We start from the raw sequence: 22,096 nt of genomic DNA on the forward strand, positions 1-22,096 counted from the left end.
GTGTTAGGACTGGTCGGCCTAGTATCAGAATAATGTGGGTTTAAAATTGTTAAAGCTACATTAAAAATCAAAATCACAAACACACACATTATGTTATTAATGTCTGATAAATAAACATTAATATATCACTCAGGTTATTTTTTGTCGAAATTGGTAGATTGGACCTGGAAATTTTAATCAACGTTATGAAATTATCAACTTTCAGTAACAAGTCATATATTTTGTTACATGTTCTTTTCAAATGACCTTCTTAGTACACTGTAAATAACGAAATTCAACAAAATTTTGATCAATGAAAATTTCACTTATGGCTGCTGGAAGCATTACTTTAATAAATAAATATAAATTAAATTATTTTTTAACAAGCAAAATTTGTGTTTTAGTTATAAATTTTAGTTCAGTTTAAGTGTACCATATTTACTGTATATGTTGGGACACCATAAATTAATTTTTGTAAGTAATTTTTTTGTGCACTGTATGTTATGGGACACATTATTTTCTTGTAAGTTGTGGGACACCTTTTAAATCATTCAAAAATTACATGTCAGAAAATGCACTCCAACTGAAATTTTATTTTAAAAAATATAAAACTGTGTGCTTAAGATAAAACTCTTGAATCCATTACAGCATCATCTCATCAACACAACCCTTCTCCTGCACATGTATGATCCATTCATTTGGTGCATGAATATTTATTTTAGCTTTTTCATACCGTGAAAAATTATTGTTAGAGGCAACACATCACCTAAAACAGAATCTGCAAGGACTAAAGTCATATTTTTCAAATCTGCAGCAGTTGTGCTAATTCTCACACTTTTGACCCCCATCTTATTGGCAGTTCATCCAGGAATGAGATTAAAGTACACTATAATTTCTTCCCTGTTAATGATCATATTGTCAATGAAATCATCTGCTTCTCTTCTGGCCTTCACAGATTCTTCAAATGATTTTATTTTCTCCAAATCTTTTGGGCGACGCTGGGTCATCAGTGTCAATGAACAAAGCTCTATATTGTGTCACTTTAAAATTTGTTCCATTGTTTCAGTTTATTTTCAAAATTCTCCTGAATACTGGTGAAAAGGAACCAAAGTTAGCATCCATATCTCGGCCATCTTTGTATATTCAAAAAAATAATATATATAAAAAAAAGATATTGGCACACTTAATAGAATCCAAAGTCAGCTTCCGAGGTCGGCTTGCTTTGCAATAAAATAACTTTGTATTGATATTCTTTAAAAAAAGAAAAACTGGCTTCAAAAGTATCCAAAGTCAGCTTCTGAATCACCTTGCTCTGTAATAAAAATAACCTTTGTCTTTGATGCCCTGTTGGTAAATTCCAGTAAAGAGTTTAGTGCTCACTGCCAGTTGTGTTTATTCACCACCCAGGCTTCTATGTGCCTGGCATCTGTAGTTATAATTAATACAAATGGGCATTGATGTCTGCAGGTAAATGGTATCCTCAGCATTAACTTGCTTTAATGATATTTTTGTAACCCGTGCGAGCGAAAAGATTGTCACTTGCACTCAAATGAATATATTTTCAAATAATGATTTTTATTTTCGAGATACTGTTCTATAGTTGACCTGTGGATATAATTCAATCTTGGTTATTTTGGTATTTTGCACCTAATACCGTGTCATGCGTGAATGGCAGTTGTCTTCAAGATATCAGTTGATTATTTCCCTCTTGTTTGCAAAATCATCTGCTTCTCTTCTGGCCTTTACAAATTCATCAAATGATTTTATTTTCTCCAAATGTTCTGGGCAATGCTGGGTCATCAGTATCCATGCAAGAAGCACTATATTGTGTCACTTTAAAATTTGTTCCATTGTTTCAATTTATTTTCAAAATTCCTGTAAATACCGGTCAAAAGGAACCAAAGTTAGCTTCCGTATTTCGGCTGTCATTATTTGTTTTAAAAAAAAAAGTGACACACTTAAAAGTATCTATAGTCAGCTGCCTCTGAAATTATTCTTGCTTTGCAATAAAAAATCCATTGCATTGATATCCTTTAAAAAAAAAAGGGGGGGGCTTCAAAGCATCCAAAGTCAGCTTCAGACACCAGCTTGCTTTGTTATCCAAATGATCTTTATCTTTGATGTCCTGTCAATAAGTTCAAATAATGAGTTTATTGCTCGCTGCCAGTCGTGTTTATTCACACCCAGGCTTCTATGTGCTTGGCATCTGTTGTTATGATTAATATAACCAGGCATTGATGTTTGCGGGTAAATATTGTACACAGCAATAGCTTGCTTTAATGATTTTGAAAACCCATGCTAGCGAAAAGATTGTCACTTGCGCTCAAGTGAATGTGTTTTCAAATAATGATTTTTATTTGTGAGATGCTGTCCTATAGATATAATTAAATTTTGGTTATTTTGCACCTAACACCATTTCATGTGTGAATGGCGGTTGTCTTCAAGATATCAGTTGATTATTTCTCTCTTGTTTGCAATTTTGTTGGATCCGGTTTTCATTTGGATAACATATTCAAACCTTTGGGCTCAACCAAACATGATTTGTTTCTCAATTGACATGTCAATGAACAGTGTATCATGTGTTATCAGACATAAGCGATACATGTTACAGTATGGAAGGCTACACTACATACCAATATATGGAGTTTATGGATATTAAAAGCTTTATTAAAAGCTGGCCTCCTTTGTATTATCATGTTAATTGCATCTTTTGTATCAAATAAAGGAGGTTGAATAAAAGTTAAAAACCATGCAAATCCTACTTGCATAAGATAGCAGCCCTGGTTGTAAATCGGTTGAACTCATTCCAATTGATCTGTCAGACTTATTTATAATTATTATTGTGTACGTAATATAATTTAACTACCTTAAATTTACCTACTTATTCATGGATATGATCAAAGATAGCCAGACCACCTAGTGAAATAAATACTTTGTCAAATAATGAGCTGTGTTTCAGATAGAATCATTGTGAAGAAGTGAGTTTCAGAGAATTCCTAAATTGGCACTTTGAGATATCCTCAAGGATGAGGAGAAGGAAGTATCACTATTATTTGCAATGAAATCAAAGCATCAATATTTTGCTCATTGAGCAATATAAAAAATTTGTTTTGACTTAGATGATTGTTTCACAAAATAAATGTCACTAGTTTTTGGGAAAAAGGAATCTTGTTTTGTGGTATATCAGCAGTTAGTCTGATCCATGTTTTTGGATCCCATTGTTCTTTAATTACCAAGAGAGAGGTGTATTCAGATGGTAATTGTAAACACCTTTAGTGTTATATTTTTGTTGTCCCTATTTTCTTCCTAGTTTTGTTTTAGATCAAATGCCTTGTAAAGTCCTTGTAATTTTCAATAATTTTTCGTTCAAGAGCTGGCTTGACTTTACTTTGGATTTACAGAGGACACAAATTTTGGTTTATGAACTTAAGAGTATGAAGATAAATTGTCAGAGGCCAAGTTTACATTTTAATCTGTCACATTATTCTTAATTGATTTCATTGCTGTATTTTTATGGATTAATAAACTTGTATGAAATTTTACACATTGTTTATACATGCATGAAAAATCCTTCAACTTGGTTCTTTCTTTAAAGTTCTTGAATTTGTTGAAAAACTCCATGAATTTGGCCAAACACTCTTGTAGTTTTCTGAGCAAATACAGAAAATTTAAGCTTTATAAAAAGGTACATGTTTGCTTTTTCAGACTTTTTTGTTAGTTACATATTTTTTCAAAAATAAATAACAAAAGACACATGACTCTGCTTAGATAGAAGAGCACCCTAGCTTAAAGGTTTTTTAAATCTATTCAACAAATTATGCTAATCCAACAAACGTAGCCACCATTGAAAAAATATTACAAAAACTTTAAATGTCTTCTTCTCAACCGAATTTGATAGAAAGCATCCTGGCATGAAGATCTTTTTAAATTCCTTCCTTGGAAGCTAATCCCTCATAAAATTAAAACTAGATAAATTTTAAATTGTCTTGTAAAAGACTGCTCAGCTTAATTTTACCAAATTTGAAAGATATCACCCTGGCATGAAGCTCATTCAGCTGTTTAAATGCTTATCCATTATTAACAAGATTAAAACTTTAAATTACTGTTTTCTCAAAAGCCCATAAATAGAATTTGACGGCATCAAGGCATGAAGGTCAGATTTTGTCAAATAATGCCAATCTCTCATCAGATAGATAGCTTTGTACATCAAATAGGCCACTTGTACATCCAATAAGCCACTTATTCATTAAATAGGCCACTTGTACATCCAATAGGCCACTTTTACTAAAATAGGAAAACCTAAAAACAAATTCTTCTCAAGCCCCAGGTAGCAGAATTTGATTGACTTTGACAGATAGTGTCTTGTGTCATAAAGTACGCAGTCAACAACATCGGAAGAAATTTCAACAGAAAGGATCCTATTGACCTAGATTTCTTGCTAGAGTAAAGTGGGAGAAGTAACCCCTGATATTTAGGTTTTGGGTTATGCAGAGTTAAGATGTATACATGTCAATAGAATAACTTTTTAAAAAAACAGTAGCAAAAAAGTACATGGTAGGGATTGTAAAGAATGATTTATAATTTAAACAGAAGAACAATATAAAATAATAGTATAATGTGTGATTCTCTAAGTTGATAATAATTTGATGATATAATTTTAAGACAAGTTTGTTGCCAGAGGTTAGTATGCTGGATTACTATACATAAGAACTGAGTTTGATTCCGATACCAGGCCAGGTTTGCTGCCATGTTATGTCTGTAGGCGAGACACTTTACTCTCATTGCCCGACAAAAGCTAAGGATGTTAGGAAAAAAAACATCATGAACACACACACACACACACACACACACACTAAGGAAACAAGCTGTGCAGAAATTTATAATGCAATGTAGCATCAAGAACTGAGTCTCAGATGCACAACAACAATTGCATCTAAGTATCCGAATTTCTTTACGTCTTAATTGTGTGTAATAAAAAGATTTAACAACATATTTCTTTATAGAATTTGTGCAAGTTTATAAATTTAATTATTACTAAAAAGTTTGGACAGATTAGTAATTCTTAAATATTTTAAAGCTAGTTTTGATCATTTTGATTTAGTGAATTTTTTGATAATGGTTAGTACTGCCCTATTACAGTGCCTGCCACATTTACTGTTAATATATTATCACATATTTCATATTGTTTTTAGGTCATTTCATATATTTAGTGCTATTATTTACAAATTATTTTCATATTTTAATAGCAGTAATACATTACCTGTTATTATTATGTTGCTGTATATTATCCGGGTGCTAGTTTCCAGTCCAAGGATAATATTCCCTCTACAAATTAGCCCTTGGTGGTCTAACGTGAAAAACATCATGATTCTAGTCAGAGACATTAGTCAAATACTGGAATATCCTTTTTTTATTTTTTTATTTTTTATTTTAAACATTCCTAGTACATAGGTAGCTGCGGGTCAGGGACATAGGTAGCCGTGGGTCAGGGACATAGGTAGCCCTGGGTCAGGGAGCCATCTCACTGACTACCTTACAGTTCTTTTTTTAACACATGTCTTGTCTTCTGTATAACTGCTTCAAAACAGCAAGATTTTGAGCTATGAAAAAAGGTGAATAGGTTCGAGAAGAAAAGTGGATAGCCTGAAGAAAGAAAACACTGTAAAATGAAAGAAAGGAAAGAGGAGTACTAGAAAAAAAGTGTGGAGCTGAAGAGAATAACAAACAGGAGTGTTGGGGGTTTCACAATTAGTATCTCCCCTTGAAAACACCAGAGGGCATCTCGGTGCAACTCACATCCAAATAGTTCAATCAGTTAAGATGGCAGATGTAGATCAAGAAAATGTGACAGACCGCTCACATTATGCAAGCAGGATCGATATCTCACTATCTTAACCCTTTACCTCATGCAAGCATCTTTGGACGCCTTTACTCCATTCGCATGGAAGCACCTTTTGACGCCTTTACTCCATTCACATGGAAGTGCCTTTTGACACCTGCTGTAAACTCCTTCTGTAAAGATCAGCCATTTTGAGCTGGTTTTCTTAGTGCCACCTTCAGGGAAAAAAACCCTATTAGATACTTGATTCATTTCTGCAAATGACAATTACGTCAGATCACGTGGTCGCTATGTATGCACTAGTCGATATCAGCTATTTAAAGTAACTGGGTCGTAATCTCCACTCTCCAAAATGGTGGTTGCGGATTTCATTCAGTACGTACGAAGTTTTCAAGATTAGAATAACAACTATGAAAGATTCAATAACTTAGGTAAAGGCTCTGATATTGATGTAGGCAGCAATTAGTTTTTATAAATTATCAGATTCAGATGACTTAGTGATGTAGACGCAGACGAAAACCTTGTAAATTTCAAGTATCGGAAATGGCAGCTACGGTTGGTCACGCGGCTTCACTAACATGATGGTGAACGAGTTCTCTCTTGATTTTGAAGCACATAAAAAAATTCTTCTGTGAAAAATAATTACACAGCTATAAGAGGGGCCCCGAGTGGCCGAGTGGTCTAAAGCGCTCACCATTACAGATCACTGCCATCTCACCTCTGTCTGCGTGAGTTCGAGTCTCAGGCTCGGCTAACGTTGGTACGTGAGAAAGCCTGCCAGTAGCTTCTCGTGGGTCGGTGGTTCTTCCCGGGGTTTTCCAGGGTTCTTCCTCCACCAATTATACTGGCCGCCATGTATAGCCTATCTTGTGCTGAAAAATGGCGTTAAACCCTACAACAACAACAACAACAACAACAACAACACAGCTATAACAATTGGACTTTACTCTTAAATTTTTTCCACATATAATAGATTTGTACCAAAAATGTAAAATGGTTAAAATTGCTGTTAAACGTAACATACACTACATTGCTTAACAGTTCACAGGCAGGATTTCATTCAGTACTTATGAAGTTTTTACGATTAGAGTCACAACTATGAAAGATGCAATAACTTAGGTAAAGGCTCTGATATTTATGTGGGCAGCAATTAGTTTTTATTGATTATCAAATTCAGATGACTTAGTGATGTAGACGCAGATGAAAAACATCTAAATTTTGAGTATGGGAAATGGCAGCTACGGTTGGTCACGTGGCCTCACTGACATGATGGTGAACGAGTTCTCTCTCGATTTTAAAGCACATAAAAAATTCTTCTGTGAAAAATAATTACACAGCTATAACAATCGGACTTTACTCTTAAATTTTTCCACATATAATAGATGTGTACCAAAAATGTAAAATGGTTAAAACTGCTGTTAAATGTAACATACACTACATTGCTTAACAGTTCACAGGCAGACCTATGCGTATGCTGTCGACAAGGTAACAGGTGTTCTATTTATAGTGCACAGCACTTTGTCACTATGCTCTATGAGGTAAAGGGTTAAAAAGAAATTCTATCAATATTTGATCAATTGTTTTTACATCTTTTTTTTTTTCTTTCTCACTAACTTGCGCTGCTCCCAGGTTTCAAATAAATATTCTCTGCCCATTTCATAACTTCATTACCTTTCCATTACTACCTTATGCTCTAGTTTGTATTATTTGATTGTGCGAAAGTGTATTGCTGCATAAAAAGTTCTTGCAATTTATCTCCCGTGAAGAATAATGAAAATATGTTTATTTTTTATAATTTCAATCAAAGCAGTTAATGGAGGTTGAACAACAACGAGACAAAAATTCTAACTTCTTACGGTTCTTTTATCATTGATTAAGACTGTTGCTTTTCTATTAATGTTCGTTATATTTTTCATGAAATAACTTGAGTTTTTTCAAAATGCACAAATGTCAACTACGCTTGGACAGACAGGTGCACATACAAGTCTCCTTGATGATTATTTTAATTTTATTTCCTTGAACGGTTGGAAATTTTAGAGTATACCATTTGGAGAAATATCAATGTTAGACACACTATGCATGTATAGAACATTTGTGGCTCTCACCTATCTGCCTGTCTGTCTGTATGTCTGTCTCATTTCATCTGGTGCATGGGTATGGATATCCTCGAATGAATGTGTGTTCGCATGCGTATATTACATAAACATACTTCTGGTTAAAAACAAGTATAAAATGATGCTAAGATAGAAAGAGTGACTGATAGATAAAGACAACAAATATGAATATTGTGAGTATCCATTTATTATTGACTTGTAGAGCATTTTCTTACAAGCAGTCTCTTTTTTAAATCATACTGTTTGCAATTTCACATCCGGTTACGTGGATAAATATTGATTTAAAAGGCAAATCAAAGTAATAGGGCAGCCTCTGTGATATAATTGGATCTTTAAAACTTAAATATTTGATGCAAGGAAAGTTAAACAGAATTAAACTAATTTTAAGAAGGCTGTTCTAGATAAAGACCCCAGCAAATTTGTCAGCATAAGCAAAGAAAAATCATGCTGAAAGTTATTGCATGTACCATTCGATACTTGATGTTTCAAAAGTCAAAAAGAAAATGAGAAGAAAAAAAAACGTCATTGGGCATGTTATTTAATTTGAATATTGTACAATATTTACACCTAATAATGAATAAATATTCCTTCTGCATTAATTACACTCTTTAATCGTTATGATAGCTAATGTAATTATTGCTTTGTTAAGTTTCTCTGAATACATTTAAATACTGTGTTCCATTTAAAAAAAAAACTTTTCTGGTTTAAAATATTAAGCATTACAAATCAGCTGACGTATCAAATTCGTGTTATAATTTTCTTATCGAACTTGTGTTATAACTTTCTTAACTCGGGTTATCAACAAACTATTAACCATGCAAAAGTAACTAAGAAAGAAGGATATATCAACATATGAAGAATGCAAATTGTTGAGATTGTTTTTGTTAAAGTTATATAGCCAAAAATGTGCAATAAATGTTTAAAATCGGAGAGCAAAGTGAAATATTCCTACAAATGTATCTGAAATTATGGATAATGAATTTATATTATCAGGTATGGACAGTGTATTTAATTTAATTATTTGATCTCGTTTAAGTTTGGAAAGTAAATATTATTTAATTATCTGATATAATGTAAGTTTGGATACTGAATCTAATTATCTGATTTAATGTCTATAATTATTATCCTAGTATGAACAAAAGATGTTTGACATATATAATTGATTTATTGGTTTAACCATAATGATCTGTAGTACAGCTAAGATTCCTTCTTATGTTGACTTTATGTTTCACTAACCAAGTGTAGAATGGTGAACTATCCAGAACTGGAAATTTTGTATGGGCATGCACATTGGAGCTAAGGGAGGTAATTTAGGTGCTACGATCAGTAACTCCATTGCAACCGTGAAACCCCCTAATGAAAGAGTATGTTAAGTATATAATAAGTACACATAAAAATCTTATAAAACTAGTTCCTGATGATATATACAAATATATAACCAAGAGATAATTCAAGATTGTAGATGCATCAACTATTTTCATAAATATATCTAAAACATTTCAAACAACAGATGGAAAATGACTACACCGCTCCCTCGATAACTCACGCCCGGATAACTCGCGATCCCGCTTATAACATGGTGTCTGTCTTGGCTCCCGATTTTTTCCAGAGAAAATGTATTTAAAATATCTTTAAAAATATGCTGAACATGAAAAAATTACGATAAGAATTGATAAATTAAACCTTGATACATTGCTCGTTTTATCATCGAAAATGGTGATTAATGCCAGTAAAAATATAATCCATATTTTGAAATTTGCAAGTTCTAAAGAAGAATTAATTTCAGAGATCTCGAAAACGCTTAATTACGCTTATTTGGACGCCAATTTTTGATCTGGGACGCAGAAAATCGATGAGGCGGGTGTCCTCTGTACGCATGTAATAGGTGCGCAGGAAAATTCAAAGATTTGCCGGTCCTGTTTCAGCCACCTGCTTTGTGGGAAAATGTGTTGATCAGTTAACTGTGCTGATATTTACAATGACAGAATTCAGTGACTGAAAGACTCTTTGATGTACTGTTGCCATTTTATAAGAGTATATTAAAAAAAAAAAAAAGAACATGATGCAACAGCTTGGCGGCTAGTTCAAAGGCTTTGACTAGCGGCCGAGTGAGAAAATGTACTGATATTTAGTGATTGACATCAGAGGCAGAAAGACCCAGTTTTAAAATCCCAGCGAGACCTCTGTTTAAAGATATCATATATTATGTAAGTTTTTATGATAAATAGTTGTTAGTATACTGTAAATAAACAGTCTGGTGAAATAGCGATCAATGAAAACTTCTGGTAAATGCTAACAGGTGGCAACAGAGAATGAAATAAACACCAATTAAACGTCTTCCTGTGTGAAAGTCACGTTCTAATCCTTTAATTCTGTTTCAGTGTAAACATTATAATCACAACATATTATGTTCATTGAAAACATGAAAAGAGTCAATTGACCATCACATCGAAACTCGTGAGTACTTCTGTGAGAACCTAATTACATGTACATGCCAGCTTTGTTTTGATCAACAACTTGGGGAAGTGTTTGTTGCATTAAAAAAAAATCGATTACAAGAGACCTCAGGTGCTGGATTAAGGGTCTTGGAGCTGCCTTTGACGTAAAGCAAAACAGTAACAGAGACAACGACGATGATAGTGACTTAGAATGTTTCAGTGAAACTGATGTCATTAATGCCGAGGCTGTTTGGGAGAAATTCGTACAGACTCATGGTCCTGAGATGGGCGTTTCTCTTGATGATATGGAAGAGTGGATTTGTGCTGACAATGATTGCCCCACAGCCAAATACATGTCAGATGAAACTATAATTGTTTCTATAGCGAACAAATTTGCAGCAGAAGACGATTCTAACTGTAGTAACACAAGTGTTGAAAGTGATGCAGACGCAGATGTTGCAACCCCCGACCCCTCTGCACAGGAAGCAATCAAATATTTTGATATTGCCATAAGGTGGCTGGAGACCCAAAATGTTGACTACGTAAAGCTCATGCAGTTGAGAAATCTGAGGGATTTTGCTTGGCAGCAGAGAAACCAAGGAGTAACACACACACACAAAATAACTGATTTTTTCACAAAGTGAATTGATATTTGTCAAGCGTGGCACAAACAGCAAGTATTAACTTGTTCTAATTTACGTTGTTTTAAATTTGTAGACCAATTAAATACGTCTGTACTGATTAACCCTTGTTTTTTTTGTTTTCCATTTTACTTCTATCACATTCAAAAATATTTATCTATCTATCGTTCGATCGACACTGTTTCTCGAAAAGAGTCGATCTTTTGTATATAAAAAAAAATGTCTAATTTGGATCAAACAATAAAACTAGAATGTATCCAATTCAACATAAAAATTAGTAACGTAGTACACAATGTGTGAAGTGGTACACATGTTAAGCGAACGGAAACCACGTGGAATAATGTTTTCGATGATCGCCTCAGTATACTGTAATTTATCCTGAAATTAATGTTGTCCTATGAGGAAATAATAAAGTACACCGTTATGAAGAGATATTTGTTAACATTTAATCTCAGAATGATTATAAAGTGAGTATTCAACAGTATAATCTGCCTACCCCCCCCCTTATTTCTCCATTATGTTGTCAATCACTTTATTGGTTTTGGGCTTATTTTATAGGTCCCTCAATAACTCGTGCCTCACTTATAGTGCGGTCGATGTTTCTGGACCCCGATGTGCGCGAGTTATCGAGGGAGTGGTGTACTATACAATGAACCTAGTGAATGTATACCATTCAGTTTCAAAACGTTCCAGTTTGTTTCCTTTAACCAATTCCATCTCAAAAGTGTAAGTAATTGTAGTATTGTTTGAAAAGAATTTTAAATAAAGGTAGGGATGGAGGTTTTCTTTCATGGCACATATTAGACATGTGTCTTACAGACATAGCATTATAAAATTAATTACATTGCCTGCTTCTAGCATAACAACAATTATTCCTTTAAGTGAAAAGGTATGCAAGAAATTAGTGTTGTTTCTAATCCACTGGCTTAAATCATTCCAAAACTGCTTTAAAGTTGCAAAGTCCCAAGAAAGTTGAATTAATGTTTCAGGTGAATCCATACAAAAGGAATATATATTATTATTTGATATTCCATTTGTTTCTAGGAAAGTGTTTGTTGCAAGAACTCTAAAAAGTAATTTACATTGAAACCAAATTAGATTTGAATCTTTTGTAATTTTGTATGTTAAAGCAAAATGCCATGTAGTGCTTTAGTTTCTAATATTTCTGTGTTCTTTACCATATTTATGCAGCCTTTCCTACTGCATAAGTAAGGTCTCTTTTGTAATCCAAGGTTTTTCCAAAATTTCAGATTAGAATTCAATAGATAATCCATTCATATAATATTCACAGAATTAAGGACCCCTGCATATTGTAGAAAGTTAGTTCCAGCATTATATATTTCATTCACTTTTGAGCCATGAAGAGAATTGTCCATTACTCTGGACAACATCATTTATAATTATTTCACCTTTTTCAAACCCTTGTTTGCTAGAAAATAAAGACCCTCTGACCTTAATGTTCATTTATACATTAGGGTTTTGTTAAGAAAATCGTAAAAAGTCTTTGGAATAAACTTTTTCGAGTATATGTTATAAGAAATAAAAGCATTCTTCCAAAATATATTATCGATATCCTCTATGTTCCTTTCTATATAATTGATAACAAACTTGTTAAAATTCTTCAAGAAATTAAAACAGTGAAACATGAGTTTACTCCATTTTGTACTTTTAGCTAGTATTCTTCTGACCCAGGATATTTTTGAGAGAGCAAATTTTTTAAATTCTGTCATTTCAAGTCCCCCTTCTTTATAACTTTTATTTATTACTTTTCTTTTTGTCTTGTCAACTGACCCTTTCCACAAATACTTGTAGATTAAATAATTTATCTTCTTAATGAACCATTCTGGAGGGTTTGGTAAACTTATTAATATATGATTTAATTTTGATAAAGCAAGTGATTTTATGACAATAATTTTCCCATAGCAGGTAAGAATTCTTTTCGACCAGTGTGTCAGTAGTATTTTGATGTCATTTAATATACTATCATAATTAAGATTTATCATGCGACTTAAATCTGTAGAGAAGATAATGCCTGATATTGGGAAACTGTCATCTATCCAGTATAGACCATACACACATCTCTGTTGCTGTTTTTCATACTTTCTATCCATACTATTCTTGTTTTCTCTATATTAGCATTAAGGCTGTCTTTGCATAGAATTTTAATTTATGCATTGTATTTCTAAGATCTTTTTCACCAAAAACAATGTTGTGTCATCTGCATACTGAGATATTAGAAATTCATTTCCATCTATATTAATTCCATTTTTATCTTTGTTCTTTTTAATCATTAATGACAGTATCTCTGCACAGGGTAAAAATAAATAAGGTGACAGGGGATTGCCTTGTCTGCATCTTCTGTATATATGAAACCAAGGTGAGATATGTTCATTAACAGAAACACACAATTTTATATTGTGATAAAAAGAGTGAATCCATTTTATAATCAAATTACTGAAGTTGAAGAAGTATAATACTTTTAAATAAAAATTCCAATTCCATGGAATCAGGCTTTTTCAACATTAATAGCATACCTGATATATTATGCTTTTCAGTGTAAACAATTACATTGTATAATGCTCTTATATTTTCACAAGAATATTTTTAAAATTCTATATGAAATAAATACTTAGACTACTTTATTATGAAGAAATATTGGTCTACAATTTTTTAAATAATTTTTATCAAGTAATAATGCCTTCCTTCTGAGTTGCTGAGAGACTATTTATTTCATAACCAAAGTTAATTGACCTCACTAGAAAATATCCTAAATCATTCCAAAAGAACTTTAAAAAATTAAGCACAGAACCCAGACTGTTACCATTTTTCTTGTTTTTTAGGGCAGCTAAAACTTCGGAAAAATAAATTTTGCCCTCTAATTCTTGGCTCTAGTTTGTATTAAGTTTCGGAATATCAGTTATTGAACATTTAGGTGAGATCTGTGTGTTCTATATCTCTTGAGGCATATAGGCATTCATAGTATTATTGTGTATCTTCAAGTATTTCTTTTTGTTTGGCAATGATAGTGTTGTCACTTTTTATGATACTTTTCATATATTAGCTGAGATAGTTTTGGTTTCAAAAATAATTCATCATTGTCTCACCCTCTTCAGTCCATCTAACTCTAGACCTAATCATATGACCCTTAAGTTTTTCCTGACGCAATTCTTGTAATTCATTTTGTTTTCAACCTTCAAACCGGTATTGATTATTTCATTATCATCTGATAAATTATTAATCTCTTTAATTAGACCTTTCTCTCTGATCTCTCTTTGCCTTTTCTTGAGAGAACAATAAGATATTGTTTTTGCTGTAATCTGCATTAGAAGAACTTCAAAAACTTGGTCTTAAATTGTATTTCATCATTTGGAATATCACTGACGTCATAGTGGACATAAATATTTGACACATTTTTTAATTTAATGTTTTTAATTACCTCTTTTATATTTTCAGTATATTTCTTGTCATTAAGTAGTTAGTTATTGAACTTCCAAAATGATTTTCCCTTCTTTCCAATGTTGTACACTAATGTTAAGAGAGAATGGTCCATTCTGTACTCTTTTATAATATCCACTGCTTCAGTATCTATAAGCAAACTATCTGAAACCAGGAAAAAATCAAGCCTTGCTTTTTTGTTTCTACCATGCCAGATATCATCCTTCTTATTGTATTCAGTAATCACAGAGTTGGTACATCTGGCATGGATGTGGTCTTTCCATGTGGAAAGGTACATCTTCATAATAGTGAAAGGTAAGTATTACGTAGTTAAAATTGGTTTTACTCCCACACAAAACAACACCTATATATTTGCCTGGTTTAAGATTGAAACAAATAATCTGTATTTACCTGGTTTAGGTTTAGCATTGAAACAAATAATCTGTATTTACCTGGTTTAGGTTTAGCATTGAAACAAATAATCTGTATTTACCTGGTTTAGGTTTAGCATTGAAACAAATAATCTGTATTTACCTGGTTCAGGTTTAGCATTGAAACAAATAATCTGTATTTACCTGGTTCAGGTTTAGCATTGAAACAAATAATCTGTATTTAGGTTTAGCATTGAAACAAATAATCTGCTTAAAATTTAGAGTTAGAAAAGAATAATCTCTGTTGTTTGTGATCATGATGATACAGTAACTGTAGCTTTCATTTTTCTCATGATCCAGTTAGAGGAAAAGAGAGTATTCTCCCTTAGAACTAGAACAAACTTGGCAACTTCACTTTTGTTTGACTTGAGACTTACCTGAAAAGTCAAAGCTTTAAAATCATCGGGAATATTTTTTCTCATAGTTGTTGGTCTTTAATCTCATTAAATAACACAGATAAGTCACTAATCTTTTTCTGTAAAGTTTTATGTTGCTCAATTGATTGATTTAGTATTTAATATTCCATCTTCTGGTATTTACTTTAGAGTCAATACAAACTTAGCTAATCTTTATAGATTGATTTAACACACAGTCAGGGGTAGATGTCACCAAGATATCAGCAGTTTGTTAGGAGAAGGATTAAGAAAAGACCGTTTGCCATTAATCAGATAGATTGATAAAATGTTCTACTCCTGTAACATGTTATTTCTGAACCATTGATTTTATTTTATTAGCTGTTTACTTCCTACTTGGAGTATCTTGCATTGATTTGTCTCATTCAGCAGCTATTTATTTATATAGGCCTGGATTTATGAAACATTTTATGCATTTTATCAACCGACATATACATATATATTGATGAAATCATGAATCAAGATCTTCAACATACTGAAATATAGTCAGGTAACTCAGACTGCTAACATTCCAAATTTCAGAACAACAAAAATGTTAGAAAGATTCTAATTTAAACAAGGGAATCACTCCAGATCATCTTGTTAGAAGTATTGAGAAAATGAAAAGAACTTAGTGACCACTTCAGTGGACTAGTGGTTTGACCATCTGCCTCAGACGCAGGAGGTGGCAGGTTTGAACCCTGGCTGGGTCATACCATAGACTTAAAAAAATGTTACTAACAGCTGCCTCACTTGGTACTCTAAGAGGCTAGTGTTAGGACTGGTCAGCTTGGTGTCAGGATAATGAGACTGGGGGGAGACATGATGCTACATGTCTGAATATGTTGCCCCAGTGCTAGACATTACTATAAACTACCACACCTCTGTCTGCGGCAGTTCGAGTCTAAGATTCAGCCAATGTGGGCATGTGAGAAAGCCTGCCAGTAGCTTCTCGTGGGTCGGTGGTTCTTTCCGGGGTTTTCCGGGTTCTTCCTCCACCATTAATACTGGCCGCCATGTATAGCCTATCGTGCTGAAAAATGGCGTTAAACCCCACAACAACAACAACAACAACAAAACTACCACACTGCAGACTTAGTGATAGGGCTGACATCTTTTTAAACTGATGTTAAAAATCCAAATCTCACACACACACATATATACAAATACACACACAGACACACACACAGACACAGACACACACACAAGAACTTTGTATAAATAAATTTTGATAAAAGGTGGAGTATGCAAGAATAAACAAAATACAGTGAACTTCTGTTGTTAAAGAAATGCGTGATTCTGGTTACATTGAAAAAAATTAGGGTGGGTAGGTCGTGTGCAATATTTTTGTGGTCCTAATGGAATTAAATGAAGTATAAACTAGAAAATAAGTCTCATTTACATCCTGGATTTAACTTTGATTATAGTCACATCCCTTTGTTAATTTTGTTCTCCTAAACTTTTGTTTTTTTTTCTAAAACCCCACCACCACCACCTGTCCAAATAAATGTGGACTCAGCCGTATAATCCTCAGCAGTTAATACAGATATCATTATCAACAGCCACTCTTCTGTTTATTTCCCAAACCATGTTCTTGGTAGATTCATCAAATTAGATGATTGTGTACATCTCTATTCCAACCATACTCTTACAGCTGAAGATCACTGTGACATACATTTAACATTCATTTTACTGACTTAGATTTTGGCATTTAGCATGTGTTCTATTTCTTTATTTTGGCATCCAGTACACATACTGTTGAATCATGAAACTCTGTGAGGGCATGTATCTGGAAAAGTACTTTTTTTGCAGCACAAAAGTAGGTCAGTGGCCCATACTTCATGCTCCATTAACTTTAGTTAAATTTGTGATTTAAGCTTATTTCTCAAATTCTGTTCATGCTAGAATCATCAAACTAGATGATATGTATATACAGTGTATCTCTAGTAGCACCACACAGTAAAAAGTACAGGAACTGAGTATCCAGATAAATGTATAGAAAGCAGGTACAAAAAACCAAAATAAATTCAATTTAATATCCTCACAAATACCAGTGTCAGTCTTCATCTTGAACAGTGAGACAGTTCCAACTGATAAATATCCTTGATCAAGACAGCGGTGACCAATGAAATGAGTGCATCATATTCATTTGAGTTTTTGAGACTATCTGATTCAGTTCATTATCTTCACAAGCTTCTCAAGGAACCTGGAAGTCCCTTGCAAAGTTCAAAATTGTATATCTTTGTCACAATGGGTGGTAGGGACTGATCCAGTGGCTTAGTGGTTAGAGTATCTGCCTCGGATGTGGGAGGTTGCAGGTTCAAACCTGGCCTAGTCATATCAGAGACTTACAAAAATGGTACTAAAAAATGGTTGCCTTGCAAGGCACTCTGTATTAAGAGGTTAGTGTTAGGACTGGTTGGCCTGGTGTCAGGATAAAATGACTGGGTGGGACACCATGCTACACGTCTGCGGCATGATGCCCCAGTGCTAAACATCACTATAAACTGCCACACTGCAGACATCACAGCAGTATGACTGGAAAATTGTTAAAGTTATGTTAACAATCCAAATCACACACACACATGCAAACACAAACAAAAACACACACACACACAAATCACACACACACGCACACACAAGGAGTGGTAGATGTATTCTTATATCCATCAGTGTATCAGCTTCTCTCCAAACATTTCTTTACATTGTCCCTATCTAGATTTTCCAGGAATTTCAATGGATTCAATCGACAGATGAGATATTTGCTTGAAATTTTAATATCCTCGTACCTCAGTTATTGTTTGACTACACTAGGGTAACAGATCCAGCTTCCTCATATGCCTGTACTGAATGCCATCCAGGATGGCCAGCCCAATACTTGACATCCAGGATTCATAGGCATGTACTGAATGCTGTCCAGGATGGCCAGCCCAATACTTGACATCCAGGATTCATATGCATGTACTGACAGCTGTCCAGGATGGCCAGCCCAGTACTTGACATCCAGGATTCATATGCATGTACTGAATGCTGTCCAGGATGGCCAGCCCAATACTTGACATCCAAGATTCGTATGCATGTGCTGACAGCTGTCCAGGATGGCCAGCCCAGTACTTGACATTCAGGATTCATAGGCATGTACTGAATGCTGTCCAGGATGGCCAGCCCAATACTTGACATCCAGGATTCATAGGCATGTATTGAATGCTGTCCAGGATGGCCATCCCAATACTTGACATCCAGGATTCATAGGCCCATACTGAATGCTGTCCAGGATGGCCAGCCCAATACTTGACATCCAGGATTCATATGCATGTGCTGACAGCTGTCCAGAATGACCAGCCCAGTACTTGACATTCAGGATTCATATACATGTACTGAATGCTGTCCAGGATGGCCAGCCCAGTACTTGACATCCAGGATTCATATGCATGTGCTGACAGCTGTCCAGGATGGCCATCCCAATACTTGACATCCAGGATTCATAGGCCTGTACTGAATGCTGTCCAGGATGGCCATCCCAATACTTGACATCCAGGATTCATATGCATGTGCTGATAGCTGTCTTGGATGGCCATCCCAATACTTGACATCCAGGATTCATATGCATGTACTGATAGCTGTCCAGGATGGCCAGCCCAATACTTGACATCCAGGATTCATATGCATGTGCTGATAGCTGTCCAGGATGGCCATCCCAATACTTGACATCCAGGATTCATATGCATGTACTGAATGCTGCCCATGATTTCCATCCCAATACTTGACATCCAGGATTCATGTGCATCATCATTTAGCAGAATTATTGATCCAGATTCCATTGTCATTGTTCTGTGTCATCATTGGTGTCCTCCTTTATGGGTTCCATTTTCAGTATCTGTATCATCATCAGTGTCTTCCTTTATGGATTCCATTTTCATTGTTGTGTGACATCATTGGTGTCTTCCTTTATGGTTTCTATTTTCAGTGTTCTGTGTCATCATTGGTTTTTTCCATTACAGGTTCCATTTTCAATGTTCTGTGTTATCATTGGTGTTTTCCTTTACAGGTTTCATTTTCAGTGTTCTGTGTCATCATTGGTGTTTTCTATTACAGGTTCCATTATCAGTGTTCTGTGTCTTCATTAGTGTCTTCCTTTACAGGTTCCATTTTCATTGTTCTGTGTCATCATTGGTTTCTTCCTTTATGGGTTCCATTTTCATTGTTCTGTGTCATCATTAGTGTTTTTTACGGGTTCCATTTTCAATGCTCTTGTCATCAATTTGTGTTTTCCATTACAGGTTCCATTTTCAGTGTTCTGTGTTATCATTGGTGTTTTCCTTTATGGGTTCCATTTTCAATGTTCTCTGTCATCATTGGTGTTTTCCTTTACGGGTTCCATTTTCATTGTTGTGTGTCATCATTAGTGTGTTTTTATGGGTTCCATTTTCAGTGTTCTGTGTCATCATTTGGGTTTTCCATTACAGGTTCCATTTTTAGTGTTCTGTGTCATCATTAGTCTCTTCCTTTACATGTTCCATTTTCAATGTTCTCTGTCATCATTGGTGTTTTCCTTTACGGGTTCCATTTTCATTGTTGTGTGTCATCATTAGTGTGTTTTTATGGGTTCCATTTTCAGTGTTCTGTGTCATCATTTGGGTTTTCCATTACAGGTTCCATTTTTAGTGTTCTGTGTCATCATTAGTCTCTTCCTTTACATGTTCCATTTTCAATGTTCTTTTTCATCATTAGTGTTTTTTATTACAGGTTCCATTTTCAGTGTTCTGTGTCATCATTGGTGTTTTCCATTACAGGTTCCATTTTCATTGTTCTGTGTCATCATTGGTGTCTTCTTTTATGGGTTCCATTTTCACTGTTCTGTCATCATCAGTGTCTTCCTTTACAAATGTGCCTCAACTCTTTTACTCTTTCACCAATGTCACTTGTGTCTCTTTCCTTCAAAAAATCCCTATATAAAATAAGAAGCATAAGTTCCTGAATTTGCATTTTAACATGACATTTAAGTGTCAAGTAATCAACTGTTCATCGGATAATTCTATTTCCTGTGATGTAATATTAATATGGTCTTGCTGGATGGATAACTTGCTGTACATTATTGATATTGGCTAAACCTAGAGATTGAGCTGCTGATGGTTCTTATCAAAGTAAGTCCAATACACTGTAGAGTTTATTTTCTGTTAGAAATATGGAGGATAACTGAGGATCAAAATGCAGAGATGACTTAGGATGTTATGAATTCATTGATGAATTCAGTCTTGTTTACATTGTACCAGTACTGCCTTTGAACAGAATTCTGAACTACACTTGGCAACATTGCATCTTTATTGAATGTACAATAGGTTACACTTATCCAATGTATTCCTGATAAAAAAATGTCCATTTCCTTGTGAATTCAGCTTTAAAAGAGTATCTTTTATTTTTCTCTCTGTAGCCTGGAAGAGGTGGCCATGTCAGATCTGTTGAAACCATTGCTTTTATTAGTACATTCTATGCCTCAGCTTACAGACACAAAGGTAGGTCTTCCCATACTGTGATATTAAAATGAGAACTCGTATCTAACATTGGAATTTTCGTGATGAGATTTGGCCCAACATATAAATGTAATAATCTTTTCTTGCCATCAGTATTTTAGAACAATCCTAGCTCAGTGACTATTTGATATTGAAACCCAAAATTCTTTGCTGAAGTTTTCTTTACAAGTCATTCAGGTAATGGCCATTATACAAGTCATTCAACTGATGGGCATTATACAAGTCATTCAAGTGATTGCCAGTATACAAGTCATTCAGGTAATGACCAGTATATAAGTCATTCAGGTAATGGCCAGTATACAAGTCATTCAACTGATGGCCATTATAAAAGTCATTCAAGTGATTGCCAGTATACAAGTCATTCAAGTGATTGCCAGTATACAAATCATTCAGCTGATGGTCATTATACAAATTATACAAGTTATGGTCATTATACAAGTCATTCAAGTAATGACCAGTATACAAGTCATTCAAGTAATGGCCAGTATACAAGTCATTCAACTGATGGGCATTATACAAGTCATTCAAGTGATTGCCAGTATACAAATCATTCAGGTAATGACCAGTATAAAAGTCATTCGGGTAATGGCCAGTATACAAGTCATTCAACTGATGGCCATTATACAAGTCATTCAAGTCATTGCCAGTGTACAAGTCATTCAAGTGATTGCCAGTATACAAGTCATTCGAGTGATTGCCAGTATACAAGTCATTCAAGTGATTGCCAGTATACAAGTCATTCAAGTGATTGCCAGTATACAAGTCAATCAGCTGATGGTCATTATACAAATTATACAAGTTATGGTCATTATACAAGTCATTCAAGTAATGGTCAGTGTACAAGTCATACAGGTGATTGCCAGTATACAAGTCATTCAACTGATGGCCATTATACAAATTATACAAGTTATGGTCATGATTCAAGTCATTCAAGTAATGACCAATATACAAGTCATTCAAGTAATGGACAGTATACAAGTCATTCAGGTAATGGCCAGTATACTGTCATTCAGGTAATGGCCAATATGCATGTCATTCAGGTAATGGCCAGTATACAAGTCATTCAAGTAATGGCTAATATACAAGTCATTCATGTAATGGCAGTTATACAAGGCATTCATGTAATGGCCATTATGCAAGTCATTCAGGTAATGGCCAGCATACAAGTCATTCATGTAATGGCCATTATACAAGTCATTCAAGTAATGGTCAGTGTACAAGTCATTCAGCTGATGGCCAGGATTCAAGTAATTCAAGTAATGACAATTATACAAGTCATTCAAGTAATGGTCACTG

The 22,096-nt window shown here is 34.2% G+C and overlaps 1 protein-coding gene across 1 annotated transcript in view; it reads left to right on the forward strand.

Moving 5' to 3' along the window:
• Nucleotides 1-22,096, forward strand: part of LOC149778452 (ATP-dependent DNA helicase DDX31-like) — a 108,938-nt gene that overhangs the window by 76,869 nt on the left and 9,973 nt on the right. The window contains exon 14 of the mRNA XM_089939288.1: nt 20,701-20,782. Coding sequence (XP_089795414.1) covers nt 20,701-20,782 — 82 coding nt within the window. The remainder of the gene's footprint in view (nt 1-20,700; nt 20,783-22,096) is intronic.

This window comes from Sinohyriopsis cumingii, chromosome 17 (genome assembly GCF_028554795.1).
Source record: "Sinohyriopsis cumingii isolate HCF-2022 chromosome 17, ASM2855479v2, whole genome shotgun sequence".
Lineage (NCBI taxonomy): Eukaryota > Metazoa > Mollusca > Bivalvia > Unionida > Unionidae > Sinohyriopsis > Sinohyriopsis cumingii.